The 22,181-nt window shown below is 45.5% G+C and overlaps 2 protein-coding genes across 2 annotated transcripts; one reads left to right on the top strand and one right to left on the bottom strand.

Annotated features, from left to right (window-relative positions):
* Positions 1-881: 881 nt before the first annotated feature.
* On the top strand, positions 882-9,982 carry IL17D (interleukin 17D; the record flags this gene model as incomplete). Its single annotated transcript, XM_079549126.1, has 3 exons — positions 882-896; positions 1,012-1,310; positions 9,667-9,982. 3 exons carry the CDS (start codon positions 882-884, stop codon positions 9,980-9,982), a joined length of 630 nt encoding a protein of 209 aa, XP_079405252.1.
* Positions 9,983-16,919: 6,937 nt separating this feature from the next.
* On the bottom strand, positions 16,920-20,557 carry EEF1AKMT1 (EEF1A lysine methyltransferase 1; the record flags this gene model as incomplete). Its single annotated transcript, XM_079549127.1, has 4 exons — positions 16,920-17,047; positions 18,533-18,813; positions 19,506-19,588; positions 20,408-20,557. 4 exons carry the CDS (start codon positions 20,555-20,557, stop codon positions 16,920-16,922), a joined length of 642 nt encoding a protein of 213 aa, XP_079405253.1.
* Positions 20,558-22,181: the final 1,624 nt, after the last annotated feature.

Raw genomic sequence — 22,181 nt, forward strand, 5'->3', positions numbered from 1 at the left:
GGGGGGCGGGCTCTTGCATCCCAGTCACGCACCTGTGTCCGGAGACACCAAGTGTGAGCAACCTTTGGGCACAGGTGGTGGTGGAGGGCTGTTTTGTCTTGTAGGCCAGGACGGGGACACGGCCGGAGCGCGGCAACTGCTGGTGTCAGCCTGCAGCCCTCCATCGGTGAGGAGAGCTGCGCACCGCCGGCCCTCGCTGTTCCTGTGGGACAGTCTCCAAGTTCCGTCTGCCAATAAAGCTTGAATTCATCAATCCCTCGGTTGGTTCCTCTCCTTTGTGCCGTCGCTCTTTCCTAGGATACGTGTCGATCAAACCAATAAATATGTATTGAACGCCCTTCCCGTGTACCCAGGGATCTGATCGCTCTGAGGTCACAGAGCCCCACGAAGGTGCGTGACCAACCGCCACGTGCTCAGGGCAGCGCCACGAGGCGGGAGGCCAGGAGGCCGGGGCAGCCCGTGCCGCTCCGTGCAGGGCGCACCTTGGGCTCAGCTGTTGCCAGGAGCGCAGCGGCACGGTTTCCATGCGAGGCCGTGGAGGGGTAAAGCACGTCAGCGCCTTAGCCGCCTTCTCGGAGAAAACAGCGCTTATCCTGAGGGATCGATGCGCACCGACTCCAGCGCGCCTCACAATAAAGCTGTGTTTCACGAGCCCATCGCTCGGCTCTGCGGTTCGCGCGCTGCTCGTTTCCTTCCGAGCTCGGGGCCGGGCTCTCTCCCCGCCGGAGCGCTCGCCTCCTCCGTGAACGCCCGCGATCCTCCTGGCACGCGAGGCCAGGGGAGATGCGGCGAGGCGCGGGGCGCGTTTCCAGCTGCTCCTCCGCCGGGAGACAGCCAGCGGCACGCGCCCCTCGCCTTCCTCGAGCGGCCCGAGCGGCGCCATGCAGCGAGGCCGGGTGAGGAGGGGCGGCGGGCGGGGGCCGCGCGGCCGGGAGCGGGTCGGGCGCGGGGGGCGGGGGGCGGGGGGAGCGGGCGGCGGGCGGCGGCCCCGCTGACGGCTGCCCGTTGCAGGTGCTGACGGCGCTGCTGTGCGCGGCGCTGCTCCCGCTCCGTTCGGACGCCGCCAAAGCGCCCAAACGCCCGGCCCGGCCCCGGAGCTGCGGCGAGCGGCCCGAGGAGCTGCTGGAGCAGCTGTACGGGCGGCTGGCGGCCGGCATGCTCGGCGCCTTCCACCACACCCTGCAGCCCGAGCCGCCCGAGCCGCCCGGCCGCCAGCGCAACGCCAGCTGCCCCGCGGGGGCCCGGCCGGGCGGCGACAAGAGGTTCCGGCTGCCCGTCAACCTGCGCAGCGCCTCGCCCTGGGCCTACAGGTGACCGACGGGCGGCGGGGGAGCGCCGGGTGGGGCCGGGAGGCGGCGGGGCCGGGCTCCGGGTGGGCGCGGGTGCCGCGGTGCCCAGGCGGCCGGGAGGCGGCCGGGAGGCGGCGGGCCCGAAGGCTGCGCCGCGGGACGGGGCGCCGAGGGGGATCCGACGGGCGGGTGCCGGGCGATGGCGGCGGGAGGAGCCCTCCGGGGAGAGCCGGTGGGAGCCCGAGGCGTGAGGTGCGGCCGTACGTCCGGCAGCCTTCGGCACGGCTCCTCGGAACGATCGCCCTGCCCGTGTGCTGTGTGGCGCGGCCGCCGCCCGCTTCTCCTCGGAGAGGTAATCCCGCCGAGAGGAACACGGCCGATGTGCCCCGTCAGGCTTTCCGAAACGAAGTGCTGTTGGAAATAGTACGACAAAGCAAGCGGACGGAGAGCTTTGGAAGCTAAGCGTGCGTAACGCCCGGTGTGATGAACGCCCGCCTGCAAAACTCAGGTATTGGTGCGTCGCTTTTGTCAAATAGCACTGCCTGCAGAACGTGGCTCACTGCGGAAAGCGGGGGGTTCCATCCTCGGCCTCTCTGGGCAGGTGTTTCCTTTCAGTTGGAGCTCTCGTGCTTCACAGAGAACGCTGCCCAGTCACAGATCCCGTTTCTCCTTCCTCGCTGGTGCTGTGAGACACTGCAAGATGCGTTTGGAAAGCGTGCAGTACAGAATTGCCCTTTATGAAGAGCGATGAGCTTTGATGATGACACCCTGCTGTTTCACAGGCTGTGCAGGCAGAGCCAAGGAGCGCCCGGAGAAGCAGCTGTGCTGCACCGTGTTCAGAGGACGGCTGTTCAGCCCGTTCAGTCCCTCAGCAGTCTCCCAGATGCCTTCAGAGCTGTTGTGTATCTCCAAAAAGGACACGCGGCCCTCATGAAAGCGCACTGTGACGCAGTGCACCTTGTCAGTGGACAGGCAGTTCCTCTGACATGATCTTGGCCATGTCTTCTCCATGGCAAGGGTATCGTGAAGATCTGCGTACCGCTCTTTCCTGTGTGAGAGAACTTTACCAGCCTCCCTACGTTTAATTCTTTCAGTCTTTCCCCACAAATTGCTGCCCTTTGCTCATCTTCCAGGAGTCCCAGGTGTTTCCCGCTGCTGTTCCTTGGGACTGCCAGGGTTGTTTGGTGGATGGCCGGAAGTGCTCTCAGCCAGTGTTGTGTGAGAAGAGCAAGTGGTCCTCTCCGTGTAGATGTTGTACTGAGGGATGTGATTTAGTGTGGAAATAGGGGTGACAGGTGAGCAGTTGGCCTGGGTGATCTCGGAGGTCTTTACAACCTTGGTGTTTCTGTGTTCCTGTGCTTCCTCTGCGCCACAATGGCACACGCCTCAAACGTGAATTTCACTATTTCAGACTTGCATCAGGATTCCTGCACAGCTCCCGCATCTCCTGATGTACTCCAGCTTTTTTTCTGCCAGTGAAGATATACCGTACTGTTGGTTTCTGCTCCATGCAGAAATCTTTTTTTATTTTTGGCCTGCATTTTAATGTCCGAGATGTACTATACTATTATTCTGTCTTCACTGGTGTTGCAGCAGTTCCCGTTGTGACCATCTGCAGATCTCATTAACATGCTGCTTACACTCCCTATTCCAGATCATTAATAATGAGGATATCAAGCCTGGCTGCACTTACCTTCCCTACACGTCTCCCCAGACACCTGCTCCCAGCTGTTGAATGCTGCTTCTTGTCATTCTTCTGCTCACATGTCAGTTCAGCTCATGTCAGCTGGATTTTTTTTCATATCAGCGTTTGTGATAAAGAATCAAATACGTTACTTAGAGATCAGTGTGTAACTTGTTCCCTGTATAAATCCGAGTTTGTCATTCTGTTCAGTGTGAAAGATTTAGCTTTGACTGGGTGAAAGTACTGATCTTCGTGTGGATTCTTTCTTTGTCTTTGTTTTGTGCTTGCAGCTTGCTTTCTATTACTCGATCCTTAATTTGGTTACACAGCTAACAAGACTTAAGTCATATTTGGCATGCTACAACCCGGGCATACAGGAGATGCATGTGGACTGCACCATGAACTGTCTGGTCCAAACTCTTGCTGCTGGCAGCAGCTGTTCATTGGCATTTCAGCAGAAGTTGGAGTAAAATGCAAGTTTGTCTGCCTGATACTGAAATTCCATCCCAAGGGCCACAGGAGTTTGGTGTATAGCTGGGAGCATGAAGCTCAGAATCAGAATTGCATGTGTTGGAAGGGACCTCAAGAGATCATTGAGTCTCACCCCCCTGCTAAAGCAGCTTTCCTATGGTACATTGCACAGATAGGCGTCCAGAGAGGTCTTGAATAGCTCCACAGAAGGAGACTGCACAACCTTTTTTGCTCCATTACCCTTAGCATTAAGAAGTTCTTCTGCATGTTAGTATGGAACTTCCTATGTACAAGTTTGAGGCTATGCGTCCTTGTCCTATTGCTGCACATCACCTGGCCTCACCCATTTGCCTCCCACCTTCCTTTAAATATTTATAACCATTGCTAAGATCTCCTCTCAGTCTTCTTTTCCTCAGGTTTAACAGAACCAGGTTACTCAGCCGTTCCTCACACAGGAAATGCTCCAGGCCCTTCACCATCTTTGTGGTGCTCCTTTGGACTCTTTCTTGGAGATCCCTGTTGTTTTTTACCTGAGGAGCCCAGAACTGGACACAGTAGTCTAAATATGACCTCACCAGGGCAGAGAAATGAGGGAGGATCACCTCCCTTGACCTGCTGGCCACACTCTTTTCAATGCACCCCAGGATCTCATTGATCTTTTTGGCCACAAGAGCACACTGCTGGCTCATAGCCAAGCTGTTGTCTACCAGGACATCCAGGTCCTTCCCTGCTGCTCCTCTCCAGCAGGTCATCCCCCAAACTGTACTGATGCATACAGTTATTCCTCTCCAAGTTCAAGACTCTACACTTGCTGTTGTTAAACCTCATCTGGTTCCTCCCTGCCCAATTCTCCAGTCTAGCCAGGTCCTGTTGAATGGGAGCCACAGGCTTCTGGTGTGTCAGCCACCCCTCCCAGCTTTGTATCATCAGCAAACTTGCTGAGGGGGGGCTCTGTCCCTTCATCCATGTCACTGATGAAGATGTTGACCAAGATGGGACCCAGCACCGACCCCTGGGGAACACCGCTGTTTACAGGCCTCCAACCGGACTCTGTGCCACTGGCAACAGCCCTCTGAGCTCTGCCAGTCAGCCAGTTCTCACTCCTCACTGTGCACTCATCTGTCCCACAGTAAGGTTCATAACAAAGATGTGGGAGACAGCGTTGAGCTCAGATTCCATTAGCTTTGCTGCCTAGCACAAGTGCTGTTCCATTAATCAGCTGTTTTCATCGACCTTATTGTCTGCTGTTTGAGGGATATAATAGTGTTCAAGCCTAGGACTGAAAGGCAGAGTTACAAAAGCTCTGTAGTTAAGAAATCATGCCTATTTCTGAATTTCCAAGTCTTACGGCTTCTGTGTCTCTCTTGGAGCTTCCCCGTTTTTTACTAAAGGGTCACTTCATGAATTGAGAGACAGGATTAGAGCTTCAGATTCTCCAGAGTGTAGTCCTCCTTTGTTTATTTTTCATGCAGCACTTTGTTACTGCCAGCAAAATAATAAAGAACTTCTGCATAGAGGTAACGATTTCCACGGGAGGTTGTTTACTGAAACACAGTAGGATGAAATAACTGGCAGAATTTCTCACCATTTTTTTAGGATTCCATCTTACACTTCTTTTCTGTAGTGAGTTCCTTGAGATTTGGTTCCTATTGCCTATGTTCATCTGATGGTGAAGTCCAGTGCAATCTGGTCCCTTTCTCAAACGTTGCCTAGCTTGCTTTTTCTGCTTTTCAAGAAAGTTTCCATTTAAAACTTGAACATAAGAAGTCCCATACTAACATGCAGGAGAACTTCTTTACTTTAAGGGTAACAGAGCACTGGAACAGGCTGCCCGGAGAGGTTGTGGAGTCTCCTTCTGTGGAGGTATTTACAGACTCCTAGAATCAATTCTTAGAGTTGGAAGGGACCTCTAAAGGCCATCTAATACGACTCCCCTGCAATGAACAGGGACATGCACAGCTCAGTCTGGTTGCCCAGGGTCTGATCCAGCCTTGCCTTGAAAGTGTCCCGGGATGGGGCATCCACCACATCTCTGGGCAACCAGTGCCTCCCACCCTCACTGCTCTTCTTCTTTATATCCAGCCCAAATCTCTCCTCTTTAAACTTGAAGCCATTTCCCCTTGTTTTTTCACCACGGACCCTGTTGAAAGAATCTGTCCCTCCTTTCCCGTAGCTCCCCTTTGGATACTGAAAGGCTACTCCCAGGTCACCTTGCAGCCTTCTCTTCTCCAGGCTGAACAGCCCCAGCTCTCTCAGCCTGTCTTTGGAGAGGTGTTCCATCCCTTGGGTCATTTTTGTGGCCCTCCTCTGGTCGCACTCCAACAGGTTCATGTCTCTCCTATACTGAGGACTCCACACTTGGACACAGTACTGCAGGTGAGGCCTCACCAGTGCAGAACAGAAGGGCAGGATTCAAGACGCATCTGGACACCTACCTGTTACAGGATAGCTGCTTTTGCAGGGAGGCTGGACTCGATGGTCTCTCAAGGTCCCATCCAACCCCTGTGATTCTGTGTTTCTGTGATCCTTAGTTTAGTGCTCACTTTTACATAAAATGTTAATAAAAGTAATACAGACTGGCCTGTCTTCATGGCCAAACCTGACTACAGCGCTTTTGGAAATGAAGTCGTTTTTCCTTTAGATAAAAATCCAGTGATTTGCAAGAACCCTATCCAAGACTTTTTCCGGGATTTAGCCTTTGTGTGTGGCACAGTGTGCATGGCCCAAAGGTGCAGCTGAGGCTGAGAACACTGGGGAACACAGAACTGCTGTCTTTTCTGAGTACCCGTTCATACAGCAGCTGGATGGTACTGGAGGTGTGACATTCAGATCATTGTCCCGTTGTACTCTTGAAAGATTAGGAGCTAACAACTGTTTTTTTTCCCCTTGGCAGAACATGTAAATCTCTGTAGCAGGTGTTCATTTGCTTTGTTCTCATTGTGCTCAGTGTGTTCTATATGCAGGTAGTAAGCGTGGTGCGTGTGGAACTGAATTGCCCAACGCCAGCTGTGGGTTTCTGAAGTTAGCTGTGCCTGCCTAATCCAGCACAGCATCTGACCGCTGGATTTGGAAGCTTGAAGACTATGAAGTGCTAATATTATTAAAAAATACTCCATCTGAAGTAGCAATACAGGGCAAGAGAGACAAAGGCTTTGCAAGAGTTTTGCTTCTGACAGCAGGGTCTCTCTTGAGTTTCCAGGCTTAGTGCATAAATGGCAGGAAGTTTGTTTTTCACTGGGAGCTCTCAAGACACTCATAGGGCTGTAAGTAAAAGCAGCCTAGAACTAGTCACACTTCATTAGCAGTTCCAGTTCAGCACAAACCCGCTGCTTGTTCCAGCAGATGGAAATGTAGCAGCCCCATACAGCTTCCTGCTTGGTCATTTGCAGATGAGGACCACTGGCCAGGGAGAGATAGCTTGGCATACAACAACTCGAGCTCAGTGCCAAGGGCAGCCTGCATCTATGTGCTTGGTCTTGTAGTTTGCAATTGTGGTACAGCACCTGGCACAAGGATACAGGGGACACTGCTGTGGGAAGTTGCAGATCTCAGGTCATCCTTCACCTTCACCTGATCCACAGAATCATAGAATGCCTTGGGTTGGAAGGGATCTCAAAGATCATCTAATTCCAACACCCCTGCCACAGGCAGGGTTGCCAGTCTCTAATTCAGCCATTACATCATATTGCCAGCGTTCCATCCAACCTGGTCTTGAACACTTTCTAGGGATGCGGTATCCACAACTTCTCTGGGCAAATTCTATTGTGTCCACCCATTTGGTGCAAATTCTACCACACGTAGGAAGGAGTCAGTGGGAACTTGGAGTACGCTTTTTGTCCATTTGTTGAACACTGTCAAACATGCTTGTCCTGTTCCAAAAGACTTAAAAAATGAACTTGTAGTGATTGGAATAATGAAGATACATCAACCTGCAGCAGCTGAGGCTGTGGTCACTGAATGCACAAACTGATGATCTGTGCATAAAGACAAGAGAAGGACACAAAATACACTTGCTTAGATTATGATTAGGTTGTCTTTGTCGAGAAATTTGAGCTGAAGATGCAGAACCTTTCAGTATAGCTTTTAATTTCATTACTTAGAGCATTCAGCCCTCCAGTTCTGCTCTGGATGCAAAACTGTATTTACATTTTGGATTCATTTTCACATTTGTGACCGATTCCTTTCAGTCCTCATCTCATGGACCAGTGGTACTTACTCCACACTTAGGAATATAAGAGATTTTACTACAGGCAGTAGAAAACCACACCACACCATCTTTCCAGAAAACCTCATTTGTGCCTGACTTTTGCCATGTGAGAATTCAGAAGGGGGAAGCTTGTTGCAGTCCATGATTCCGCTGACACTGTTCTCTTGTTATTAGTGAAAATTGCAGTGTTTGCATCAAGAAGCATTTTTGTGCTTTCCAGTAATCATAAACCAGGTGCTAGAGATAATATAGCATAGGAAATACCACTGGCTTGAAATATCGTGTTTTTAACATTCTGCCACTGAAATTATTCACATTTGAGTTTGAAATAGGAATGTATCACAGGAGAACCTACCATATTTCACTGTCTTTCTTTTTGCTGGCTAGCAGACATTTCATTGCACATTGGTGTGAGATCCTATAACTTAAAGGTATTTCCTGGGGAAAGTAAGCAAGTGTAAATGGGACAGAGCAGCTTTGCAAAACCTATCAGCAGCATCACAAATGTCTGGCTATGCAAGAACTGGCCACATTTCACTGCAAGGAAATCAAGTTTCTTAAAAAGATAAAGAATCCAGAATATATGGCCACTGCAAAAATAGAAGTGAAAAAGTCTTGTTTTTGTAATGATCCTAGAATCATAGAACCATTTGAGTTGGAAGGGACCCTTTAAAGTCAACTGGTCCAACCTCCCCCCTGCAATGAACAGGGCCACCTACAGCTCCATCAAGTGCGCAGAGCCCCAACCAGCCTAGTCTTGACTGTCTCAGGATGGAGCATTCTGAGCCAGCACCTCACCATCCTCATTGTAAAAAACCTCTTCTTCCAATCCAAGTTATGGCCCTTCCCAGCAATTCCAGTATAAGCAGGAAGAGGGGGTGCAGAACTGTGGAACAAGTACATTGTCACCACAATATGCACTGTGGCTGCACACTTCATTTTAGTGCCTCATACTCTTTTTTCTTTTTAATTTCAAAAAACAAGCTGACTGTGCCAGCTTTTGCTCTCTGCTAAAAATGTGAGCGATAAGGCCATCGGGATCAGTATAAACCTGAAACCACACTATCACACCTTTTCTTGTTGGAGGAGGCTCAGGGGTGACCTTATCACTCTCTACAACTCCCTGCAGGGAGGTTGTGGTGAGCTAGGGGTTGGCCTCTTCTCCCACATAACTAGTAATAGAGGGAATGGCCTCACATAGTGCCAGAGGAGATTCAGGTTGGACATTAGGAAATACTTCTCCAGGAGAGTGGTCGTGCACTGATACAGGCTGCCCAGGGAGGTGGTGGAATCACTGTCCCTGGAGGTGTTCAAGAAATGTTTAGATGTTGTACTGAGGCATGTGGTTTAGTGGGAAATTTGGTGATAGGTGGATGGTTGAACTGGATGATCTTAGATGTCTTTTCAACCTTGGTGATTCTATGATTCTATGTGGTTAGAGGAAGAGGCAGAAACTACAGAGGCGAATAAGGCAAAGAAATGCTCAGTTCTACTTTTAAGAGGAAGGAACCTTTACAACCCTGAACACCTTAGGCATACTAGGGAGCAAAAACTATTGCAGAAAGAACTGTACAAAGTAATTCCATTTAAATTATATAATTCTAAATAATCATGTAAACAGTAAGAATGTTAACAGTATCTGTAGTGCATTTTTGAGAACTCAAGGCAGATAATAAGTTTGGAAGTGTCCAAGTCTTCTCTAATACTCTAGTTTCTCACTCAGTCCAAAGTGCAAGACTGACTCTGTTGAAACCCCTGAATTGCATTTTGGGAAGGCAGTCACTTCATACGTCAGCAGGCTCTGGAGGACTTGATCAGATCAATGAGTCGTTTGTTCTCTTTCTTTCAGTTTTTCAACGAAGAAGCCAGACAGCAACAACTACTGCTGTTTATCCTGGCAGCAAATCCCCCAAAACATTATATGAATGTTTACGGTCAAATAACTTTATAATAATGTTTTCCAGATGAATATGCAGAGAGACGCTAATGAATCTTTATTATCTGCTTCCCTGTAGAATTTCGTATGACCCCACAAGATACCCTAAATACATTCCCGAAGCATACTGTCTGTGCAAGGGCTGCCTGATGGGGATCTTTGGCGAGGAGAATTTTCACTTCCGCAGCACCCCCGTGTACATGCCCACCGTCATCCTCCGCCGCACCTCCTCCTGCGCTGGGGGCCGCTATGTGTACACGGAAGACTACGTCACCATCCCAGTGGGCTGCACGTGTGTGCCTGAGCAAGAAAAGGAGGCCGAAAGCGTAAATTCCAGCATAGACAAGCAAGAAATGAAGCTGCTGGTAAACCAGAACAAGCCGTCGTCGGAATGAAGAATATAGGAAGAGTCGTCTGTGCGTTATTGGCTTCACGTCACTATTTCACCACCTCAGCAAACTGCGCGCAGCAGAGAAACGCATCAGATTATGCTGCTTCTCTGCTTACAGTTATTTCAGTTATAGGATGGAAAATTCTGTTCAGTTGCTCAGATCGTTAGCGATGACAATTCATATTAAGAACTTCTGTAGCTCAAGTGAGTATTTCTTGCAAATTCCAGTATAGCTTTTTTCCTTTCCTTAGCATGGAACATTTTATCCATACTTATTCACAATAAATTTTAGAAGATGATGCAATAGTCAGAAATGCTAGCTATTGCTATAGCAGACTGCTGGTTGTAGATATTATTCAGGAATCACTTATACTCTACTTTTAAATACTTTCATATAAAGATCACATAGCTTTTGTCCGGATGCCAAAACATCAGTTAAAAATAGTTTCTCAGGGTGGGAGAGCCTTCCCTTATGTCAAGTCAACCCAAAGCAGCATTCTTTGCTGTTATGTCTTTGTTTATACAGCACAGCATGGGGACCTTCACTGGGCTGGAGTCATTCATGAAACAACTTTCTGTGAGTTAGCTATTTTGAAACTCACCAAATTGCTAAGGGTACAAAAGGGTTAGAAAAAAAAAAAACATGCTAGAACGTGATGAAGGTGCAGTGGACTTCCCCATTGTGGACTACAGCTAATTGAACAGAAAATATCCATTAGAATAAATAGAGTTTGGATCCCAAGAATTCTGTGTTGGATTTCATTCACTGTTAACTTCTTAACAGTTTCTTGAGGTAAAACTGTTCAGTGAAGTTGAAAGGCCAAAATGTTTTTCTTGTCATTGAGATGAATCACAGCCAAGCCAAACTGGTTAAATACAACTAATTTACACAATTAGTTCTGCTCGGTTTTCCCATGCTACAAGCAGCAGACAATCGCCTGTGAAAACACTGCCATGCAGAAAAGCATTCAGCCTTTCATCTTGCAGCTTACAGGAACGTGGGGGCAAGACCCAGCTACAGACTGTCAATAAGCAAAAACTTGCAGTTCCGCAACGAGGGACCAAAGACTGACTTAGTCTAGAGAATGACGGTAAGGACTAACTGGGTAGCTTGCATGACCACAACCTGTAGAAAGGTCAGTCACCAAAGTGTGAGATAAATCTCAAAATGAACAGCAGAGAGTATCTTCTACAGTTGAATGACTGTGACTACAATATTGTTGTAAAATAGAATAAATACAGTATGTGTCGAGGCATTTGCTACATCAAGAATCTTAAAATTGGGCTTGGGTCATGGAGGACAAAGTCTCAATCCTTCACAAAAACATGCCTTTGTAGTGTCATTGGATGAAGAATGGAAAGTCTGTGAGCTAAACAGAATTAACAAGTTAAACAGAGAATGAAAATCAGCTAACTCCTTGTCTTGATGCATAATCATTGATTGTGCTCGTTATGGCTCAGTATGGCATAATGGCATTTTTGTAGTGCAGTCTGTCTAAGAAGCCTAAAAGAACTTCAAGAATTCTGGGAACCAATAAAAGGAAGATTCCCATCCCAATGTCAGATTGAAGTATGTTAACTGTTTCTTAAAGATGTGTTTTTTATTACTATACCTTAGCTTCATGTCTCCTCAGAGTGGATACTTGTATCACAAGGAGATTCTCAAAGGAAGGTTCAAAAGAGGCCACAAAGTGTTCATTGGACTCAGAGAACAGCTAATTGCCTCGCTGCCGCCAGCAATTAAAGGTGCTCGCCTGTTCTCCAGAGAATATAAATACTTGAAGCTGATAGAGCCATTTTTCTTTCCTCCTAATGTGGAAGAACTTCTCATCCCCAGAGAAAAGGGAAGTGCTAATCAAAGACAGAGGGTTTCAAAAGGAAGCAGACTTGCAGAGATCAATACGCATTAGATGATACTTCAGCAGTTCCTTAAAGGTTTCACTGTTTAACACAGTGTTTTTTCTCCACACACATATTTCAGGAAGGATGAAATTGGAGCTTCAGACTCCATAACATACTGAACAAATTGTTCATTGCAAAAGACAATAGAAGTAGCCCACAACAACAACAAAATAAACAAAGCTCCTTCTAAAAACTGTCCTCCAGGAAATCAGTGTGACTGACCACATCCTTTGATACACAGATCCATGTTTCAACAAATGTGTTAACTAGCATCTGTGGATTTATTTGTGTGACACAGAGAGAAAAAAAAGCTCCCATTTTGTTGTAACTGTCCTGCAGCCATCATTTCATGGCATCAGTTTGAGTTTCTTCAAGTAACTGGAAAATATTCTGGGAGTTTGTGGGAATCACGGGCTAACACCAGGTAAATGGAACACCAGTGGTTTTGTCAGTACAGAAGAACAGATGCTTCAGCTTACATAAGGCTTCAGGAATTGGATGGCTGAAAGGAAAGTATTAGAGAACTGCAAAACCTCAGTGGATCAATGGATTATGCATATTGGTGACCTTCTGTTCATACTGCAACAAGTGCAGAAAGATTCCTATGGTCACAGGCAACCTCATGCTATTTTCCTTTCCTTTTTTTTAATCTTCTTTCTCTTCTATGACAAGCTTTCTAGCTGAGCCAGTTTGCTTTCTGATCCAGCTTTCCAGTTAGGTGTCTCTTGAAAGTGGTGTTTATGTTTCAGTGTGAGCAACTGGTAATAATTTGTGATTGAACAACTGTTTCCTAATACTTAACATCAAGAACTATTAGCTATGCAAACATTTATTAACCTTCATCATACCCTTCCATATATAAACCCTCTCCACATTACTCATGTGGAAAAGTTTGAGTATTAAATGTAATTTGCATTTGTTTGGATTTTTTTTCATTTTCTTTAAGACTTCATCACATTGTGGATTTATATCAGTTGGACTTCAGCTGTGGTGTGACATTTTCCAGCTTTTAGCCCTCTGGTTACAGCTGCTGTAGCCTTGCCTTTAATTTGCACGGGGGGAGGGAAGTCCATTGGAGTTGCTTCGAGGTTTACAAACTATTGACAGAAGGCAGACACGAAATGCCTCATTGGACCAACTCCAGGCCCAATAAATGCAAACAATTCAAAGCTGAAACTATCTGGCAGCTGTGGCTGATTTGAGAAAATTTTTGTTGTGCCAGGAAAATCTTCTCCTGCAAGGAGGTTGTCCCTGGAATTCATTAGGAGCCACAAAACATGGAACAATATCCTTGGTAAAGGAATTATTTTCTTCTCTGTAGTATCACTTAAGATACATTGGAAAATTTGTATCATGCAGGAAGACTGAGAAAATCCTGAGATCCTTGCTTTGGTTTACTGGCCCATCATTCCAAGAAGCTGTTTGCATAACCAGGCAGTGGCCTGCAGCTGCAAATAAGCACAAGATTGCCAGCAGTAAGGGGAAGAGGGAAGAAGGCGATTACATGCTCTCAGAACGTATAACTGCCTGTTAATTTCTTTGGGATTAGGGAGCAGCTGTAACTATAGGAGGGAGATCAGCATGTATTGCTGCTGAGCGGTGTGAGCTACCACTTGTTTCTGCAGCACTTCCTTCCAAGGAAGCTGCAAAATATGAGGAGAAATGGAGCAGCAGCATCAGCGGGTGCTTCCCACTTGGACTGAGGGGCAAAGGCACGAAGCCTGGCTGGCTGTGTGACTCTGAGATGAGCACAACACTTTAATGCCAATTAGAGTTTAATGAAGGCTTCAGCTGTCATGTGTTACAACGCAGGTAGCCATGGCACCTGCCCCTTCATGTGCACAATGCTAGGTTTCCTCTGCCAGGTGTCACACGGTGTAGTGGCACATGGCTGCGTGGCACCGACAGGTCCTGCTGCTTGGCAGCATTGGAAGAATGGCTTCATGTTGAAAGCTTCACCGAGAGAGAGGTAATCCATGAGAGACCTGTGATTCTGTGACCTGCAATAAAGCTAACCAAGAGCTACATGACTGATAATCCTGTTCCAGAAAAGAGATGTTTGCTGTTATGTAACTTACTGCATTGACACACAGTACAAATTCACTACAGACTTTTGTGGCTTCAGAAACACAGCAACTTCCCCATAAACGAATACAGGAAAAATAGTTCCCACCTATCACTGATGAACACTGTGAATGCCACCAGTCAAGCTCTGCTTGGGCAGCTGCCCATCCTCACCAGCTTTGGGAGAAGGAAGCCGGTGGATAATGGGCTGCTCTGTGGACTGCCTCTACAAAAATTTACAAGTACCCTCATTTGCAGTCACACATCTTCACAGAGCCTCTTTTCAAAGCTGTCTGGCCACTGTGTGAGAGGCAGCAGTTATTTGGCAAACTGGGTTTCTTGGTACAACTCAAAGTTGTACTTTTTTTAAGAAAAACAAATGGGTCCCTGATGAAGTTAGCAAAGTCCCATCTGAGGCCTCTGCGTAGTTAAAAGTTTCAGGAGTTGCTTCATATTGCATTGCCTCCATCTAGTTGGCATGGTAATAAACACAAAACAGTTCACAGCTGTGATTTATGCCAATGCCTATGTGTTTAACACTGCTTTGCTTTCTTATTTTCAAACTGGTCACGTAACAGCAATGGCTCAGGCTCCTGGAAAACAGCTAAGCCCAGCTCTGTGTGTCACCTGTGGGCAGGAATTTTCAAGGAGAATTCTGGTATTACTGGGCTTAACAGCAGGGGCATCACTTGGTTTGACAGGTATTGGCCATAGGCATGCAGCGACTCTTGGATCAGCCTTGCTGAGCTCTTCCTCTACCACACAGGCACTGTTCTGACAGTATCCATTAGCAGCCCTGTGACAGAAATCAACAGGAGTGAAAGAAAGAAAACTGGTGCCAAGAATCTCAGGAGCACTGTAAAGGGTGGGGAAGCAGCTGATGAAAACAACGTGGGGGAAAAGTCTTAGGACATGAACAGATCTGCTGGAAAGCGGAGAGGAGAGCAAGAGTGGCTTGGGAAGAGTATTTAGGATCCAGTTTTAGCTCCAACTTGGGAAGCACGATTCTCTGAGCACTGTAAAAATATTTCATCTACAATATTTCTCCACATTTGTTTACTCTACAGATGGGACAGTCTGCATCCAAACAGCACACATGCACAGAAAGATGAGTATGACCTCTATGTTATTAGAATTCTTGCCTCAAAAGGATAATTAAGCTTATCCCTTTCATAAAATAGATTTTCTAATACTTAGGTGCTTCATTTTGTAGATGCAGCACTTCTGTTAGCCTTCTACACAAATCCAATATCTAATACGCTATACAAAGATAAGTACGTATATTTTGTTTGGTATATTTACAGATGATAAAAACTTCGGAGTGCCTTGGAATTCATGAACCAGCTTTCATCCAAAAACACATCAGTAGTGTAGCCAGGAGGTTAAAGAAAACTGGCTCTAAAAGGGTCCTACTATCAACAATCCCATTTCTGCCGAAGTTTTTTTAATGCAGCATCTATTTTGACAGAAATTGCTTGAAATACAGCCAAACTCTTTTATATAAAATTCAATATTTGCCTGTTAGAAACAGTAAGAGTTTATTACAAACGTTATACCTCGTCGGCCTTTTAAGATCCAACAATTTCTGTTCTACTCCTAACACTTCTGTCTGTGGAACAGAAGACCAAGAAGAAAATTGGTATTCAGAAAAAAAGACCTGTTCTTGGAACTACAAACTTGATATATCTGTAAATTATCTTTAACTTACCAATATTGAAATCGCTGAAAATGCAGGCACTGCATTTAATCAGATCCACAGCGATTTGAGATCTGCTGCACATGTGCGAGTCAGGTCACTACAAGCAGTATTCCCTAGCCAGCAATAGGAGCAATTCAAAGAGAATCCATGGACACGGTCTGAAGCACTGATTTAGACAACTGGCTGATGTGTGGCATTTTTATTAATTAGTTTGTATTTTAAGCTGATTTTACCTGACTTACATACAGCATTCTTATTGAAAGTAAAGCTCTGTCTAGGGGGTGAATCCTTATTGTGATTTTCTCAAGGAGACATGAGGTTTATACCAACATTTAGAGATAAGCTTAGCTAGTGAATACAAAAGTCTAGTTGGGTATTTCTTGTTTGTTTTTCAAGTTAATCAGTTTTTGTTGCTCATGTTTATTCTGTATTGCAAAATAAATGCACTGTACTGCTGCAAAGAGATGTTTAACACGACTTTTTTCAAGCACGACACACGTATGCAAGTTTACATGGTGACAGCTGCTGACAAAATAGATCTCATCTTCTACAAAAACAAGGTCTGGATTTTTGAAAAACCCTTATAAAAGGTGAAACAACCACTGCATTTATTTTTTTTAAAGCCACTCTGGTGACAATAATAGATAGTAGGTCTTATCTTAGTTGGCAAATCTTTGATTATTCTAAAAAGCAACTGGAGAGACCTACCCAGAAGGAGATGCGTTTTCCCTCCAGTTATTCTTTAGAAAAACATCAGCTTGCTGGATAATGAATCTGAACACATCATGTTTGGAACAAACAGCTCTGAAAGGGGAGACCAACATTCACGCTCTTTCAATCATCCGCTAGCTACCAAGTCAGCAGGCTGACACAGCTGACAGATCTGATGTCTGTCAGGCAAGCACCTACGTGGCGTTAGAGGCCAACCAGCTAAAATCACTTCAGAAAGGTCACAGAAAAGTACTCCAATGGTAAAAACTACTGGTTGGAATGGAACTCTAACGAAGAAGTTTCCATTATGCAGAACCTGCACTGTTTGTGTCCCCACTTACCTAACAAGTAAGGTAAACAACACTTGCAAATGCTTACACATTTAAAAGAGAAACACTATCATCCTGTGTTGATTACTTCTAGCCCAGAAAATGCTGCTTGGAGTGGAATGTTTCAGCACTGTGAGTCACTGAGAAAAAATGCAAAGTAACTTGATTGAAAAAGTTCCAGATCTTCTGAGAAAGTTCCAGATCTTCTGAGAAAGTTCCAGATCTCCTCCCAAGAATCAGTGCAGTCCAGAAGCATAGTTCACATAACATCGAAATTCATTAGCCAGATTCCGAGAGTGTTTTGGAATAAACTTGCATATCTTCACACCAAGATGCTTTGCTGCCTGTTCCTCCATGATTGCACCTGCACCAAAAACAACAGGTACTTGGTGAGACAACAGTAACCATACCAGAATGTTTGGACTTTTTATTAGCTTTTTATAGCTCCCAATTGCCTGCCTCCTTTTTCTTTAGGGAACAGACTTAAAGCAGCTGCACTGTCACTTTGTTAACTGTCTCTTCAACAATTGAAGTTTTGTGCAATTTAAGCATGAAAGAATGGAAGAACAACCTCAAAGTCTCTTGAAAACAGGCAGAGGGCTAAGATCAGTGCCCCTTTCACAGAAAAGAGAAACGTAAACTCCATCTTACTGCTACGTGGCAGAGAAATTTCATGGTGGGGAGCATGGGAAATGCAAACAGATTACACATACTATTTTATTTAAATAAACCACAGTGTGATATTTATGGCTCCACGCTGAGAAATCGTTTCCTTGAAGAGTGTTTGTCAAATCGTGTAAACTGAAGGCCCACTTATCCATTTTAGGAAAAAAAATATCTCAGAACTACTTTTATGCATGACTGTCTTTTACAGTTAAACAAAGAAGTAGACTTTCTATGTCCACATGTTATTTTCATTTTTCTCTGTTTTGCCTACTTGGTTGACTGCCCAGAATTGTACATACAGAGCGTTTTTGTCCTTTGGATTTTGTTTTGCAAAAGTTTCTTGAATGTCTTCAGATGTCTTATTGTAAGGCTACAGCTTTAAGAACCACCGCAGCCGAGGCAGATGCTCGTGGCTTCTTAAAGCTATGGAGTGCATCTTCACAAACAAGGCCTGCAAATGCACTCAGTGAGTCTTCCAGATTCACTGCTGTAATCATCAATTTTTAATTCCTCCTGCTGCATTTCGATGCCTAAGAACCAATTATTTGAACCGATGGCAGAATTTTCCAGTGCTCGTTCACACTGCAATTGCTATATTGACCAGTGAGGAGCAGCTGATATGGAAAAGAAAAAGAAAAAAGTTGTCTTTTTCTTGTTTTTCTTTTGAAGACTTAGCTGAAACCATCCCACTTCACCAGGCAAAGGCCATGCTAACCTACTTGTCTTTCTATTTAGTTTACCTTAGATCTTGCTAAATTCAGCAGCTGAAAATTTGCAGCTACAGACATGCTTAGGAAATCAGAAATTCTACAGTAAGTCGCACCTCTGTTTGACACAGCCAGAATTTCAGTCATTACTATTTTAGAGAATGTCTCTTTCACAAGAGAAAAATATTTTGGAACTTTGCAGGGTGATCTCAACAGTTCTTCAATAATTCAGTAAAACTCATAACGCAGTAAGGAAAGGGTACAGATTTTAACCATTACAACACACATATCCTCAATGAAAAGTAAATGCAGAACTAAAGCAGTACAAGCGTACCCTCTTCTGGACATAAATTCTCCCCAGAATTACCTATGGATGAGTATTACCGAGTTGGGATTCTTCTCACTTGAATACGTCTGCCTTTTGAGACAGAAGAAGAGCAGCTTACTGGCCATCTACGTATTTTTATTAATTGTACCTGTGCAAAGCAGAATCTTTCCTTTTGTTAAGTATTTGATGGTCTCTGCAGTTTTTTGAAGACACTCCTCGGACAGATAGGGTGGATCTGCTACCACAATGTCAAAACTGTGTGGCAGAAGATGTTCAGGTAAGTTCAAAGGGTTGTTGTAATCATAGAAGATAAATTCTTCTCCATACACAGAAAACCTTCTGTCATACTCCAGGATACACACGGAAAAATCTGTGCCATCCTGTTCTTTCAGCTTCTGGTACACACTGGGTGCACTGACACAGGCTATCCTGAAAAAGACACGTAAAATATTAAAATGCTGAGTTCAAAAGGCAACAAAAATAACTACAATAAGGACAATGCCATAAGTTCTCAGAGCTGCTGTGGGAAAACATCTTAAACATTTGCCCCAGGTAATTTGAAAACTCGTTTTCAAATGAAAATCCTTGCAGAACTAAGAGGGAAAAGTTTTTCCATCTGTTCTGCAGAAATGTATGAAAATAGAAAAAAGAATTAGAAGTCATTAATGTGCTCTGGAGCTCACTGTATTTTTTAGGGGAAAAAAAAAAAAAAAGAAAAAAAGATCCATAGTAAACTTTTGTTACTGGCACAGGTTGCCCAGAGAGGTGGTGGATGCTGCGGTCCTGGAGACATTCAAGGTCAGGTTGGACAGGGCTCTGAGCTCCTGATGGAGCTGTAGGTGTCCCTGTTCATGGCAGGGGTTGGATCAGATGGCCTTTAAAGGTCCCTTCCAACTCTATGGATTCCATGATTCTGTCCAACAGAGCCTACAACATTCACTGCAATTCAGAACAAGTTCAGTGAGAACTACTGATTAAGTAATGGCAAGGCATTTCTGCAACCTCCTGCAAAGGAAGATGAGGTACAAAAAGTAATGAATTACACTGCATACTCGCCCTGCATAAATGGAACAATTACAGAAAAGACACATGAAACCCATAAGGTAGCTATTAAGTCCTACCTGCCACCTTTTCCTGCTGCCACAATCGCTTCATTAGCCAGGCACGATGCAGTCTCATCACTGTACCAAAACTGGCTCAGTTGCTGAGGAAAATAACACACAATTATAAGCAACATCATATCTTCTGATTGTGAACAACTGGGTTGAGAGCCCTATTTGAAGAAAACCCAAATCCATTGCAACTTCTTGGTTCACAAACTACAAAGGTGACATTTTCTAGAGAAGCTTTTTACTTCTGAAACCCAAGGACAGACAGCAGGCAGCTTGCACTGTGTGTTTTCTAAAGCACTTACCTATGGTAGCAGGAGAACCAATCATTGGCAGGGCTAGTTCAAACCCAATGTGCAGAAGTGCAAAATAAACATGTGCTTAAATTGAGTTACTTCAATGGAAAAAACAAAAAAAAAAACCAAAAAGCTTGAAAAACAACAATGTAGAAGGAAATGAGGGATAAAAGTAGCAAATGAGATCAGAAACAGGAGGAGTAAAAAAAACAAACTCAGAGACAAAGTCAGTCTGAGAGATAAAAAAAAAATGCAGCAAGGCATCCACCCACACAACCAAAAAACTAAACACAAGCAGAAATACATGTGGAAGGAAAGCACATTCCTCTTGTTACAGCGTGTTGTTTCAAACCCAGGGAACAATCTTCACTGCCCTCACACACCAGGCTGGAGTTCAGTCTCCAGAGGGCACAGATGATTCTGTTTGGAACTGGAAATTTATTCCCTTCATGTAATTGACTTGACTTAATTTTAAAGTGAATAACCCTACAGTGTTAACATCCACAAACAGCCTGGCCACTCTAGGAACACCTCAAGTGTTTGCCTTTTTATTATCTACCCACAAAAGAAAGCTTGGTGAAACCAATGTGCCTCATTTGCTGCAGGTTAGCTTCTTACCCAGTCTTCTTCTATTGAGCCAACAGAATATTGATTAAACCCCTGGGAGGTCTTCATGCCCTCTCTCTGCTGCTGTTCCAAATAGAACTCCTGGAGGGCAGCCAATGTATGGGATGAAAGCTGGGGAATGTCATCATCATCATCATCCATTTTCCTAGACATTGCCCAGAAGGAAAAAAAAATATATATTAACCCTTTTCAATGGTGGAAGCTTTTAATAACAGCCTGCTTTCCCAAGGAAAAAAAAAAACAACATTCCTGACACCACGACAGCCAACTAGGAAAGCCTTACAGGGCACAGCATGCTACCTCTGCTTAGCAGCTTTAAACCAGTCAGAGGCAGAATGCAAAGAGCGCATCTCCAGAGAGAATATAGGAGCTGTTTCCTTTCTGCACAACACAGAAGTGGTCTGTGTTTTTATAGGGATGTTGTCATGACACTTTGCATACTCTGCATCCAAACACCACTTTTGTATCAGCTTGCTGAAAAAAAAGCTTGAATGGATGTTGCAAATCCTTTGGAATATTTACCCTTCCCTCCTAGACATAACGATAGCTGCCAATCATTTCTTGCCACGTTGTAAAGTCACAATTTTGACTCCAAATGAATAAACCAGTGTTCGAGGATCACCCGACTTCACCTCCCACACTTTAACAAGCCTCCTCTGTATGCTACAAACCTGCAGCAGACGAGATGCTCAAGAGGATGCTTTGATGAGCTAACACTGCACGACTGTCTTGTGTGCCCAACACAGACAGAGGTCATGTCAGAAGGACGAGGCACAAACCACCAAGCAGAGCCACTGCCAGACATTTGTCAGCCGGGCGCCACCGCCGTGCCGCTCAGCGCAGCAGGGGCAGGAGCTGAGCGCTGCTGCCTTCCGTCCTTCCCAGCAGAGGCACCGCCACCTCGTGGAGCGAGGGTGACAAGCAGAAATCAATTGGGCCTGTGAAACTCGAATTTATTCTCTTGAGAAACTAATTTGCTCTGCACTCATTCCACGAACTCATACACGTGCAATGACTTCAACAGAACTCAAAGCAGATGTGCCCCTTCCTTTGGGCAGAAGCCGTGCATAGGAGAGGTCCCGCAGCAACGCGCGCCCCCTGAACCACAGCTAACTTCCAGGGGGAAGTACGCTTCACATTTCTTCCATCCTAGGCTGCAGTGAAGGCTGCAATGCTCACGGCCTTCTCGCTTTGCTCTGCCCTCCATGCTGTGCATCCTGCAGAGCTTTCAGGGCATTTCCTAAAGCTCCGTTTCTCACTGCTTGCTGAAATACTCCACAGCTCACCTCCACACTGCAGCAACTGCTATGCCGTTCTGGCGGCACAGGGCACAGCACACAGGGTGCTGTGACACAGAGCCCATCACCTGCCTCCTGCAGGATGGATGGAGGGATGCTGAAGCCAGCCCACCTGGGAACGACACAGCACTTCCTTCTGTTCCTACTGCTTGACAACACATATTGCTAACATGCATCGTGGCCCTGTACAAGGACATTTCTTGTTGGGACAGACGTTACAAATTACTTTTCATCTCTCACCTTCTCTTTAATTAAGTGTGTCACACATGCAGAAAACTGGTGTGCTGTTATGCCTAAAGCAAGCACGCATCTATGCTCTGATGCTAAGAAGCTGAAACAGATGCAAACTTGCAATTCTTAAGTCAAATGCTGAAATTTTGATTTTATGCTCAATGAGCCCATCTGGCCCTTTGCAAAGACTGAATCTATACACATGAAATCCTCCCCGACAGAAGCTAAGATCCGCT

Source organism: Tetrao urogallus (assembly GCF_951394365.1).
Source record: "Tetrao urogallus genome assembly, chromosome: 1".
NCBI classification, from domain to species: domain Eukaryota; kingdom Metazoa; phylum Chordata; class Aves; order Galliformes; family Phasianidae; genus Tetrao; species Tetrao urogallus.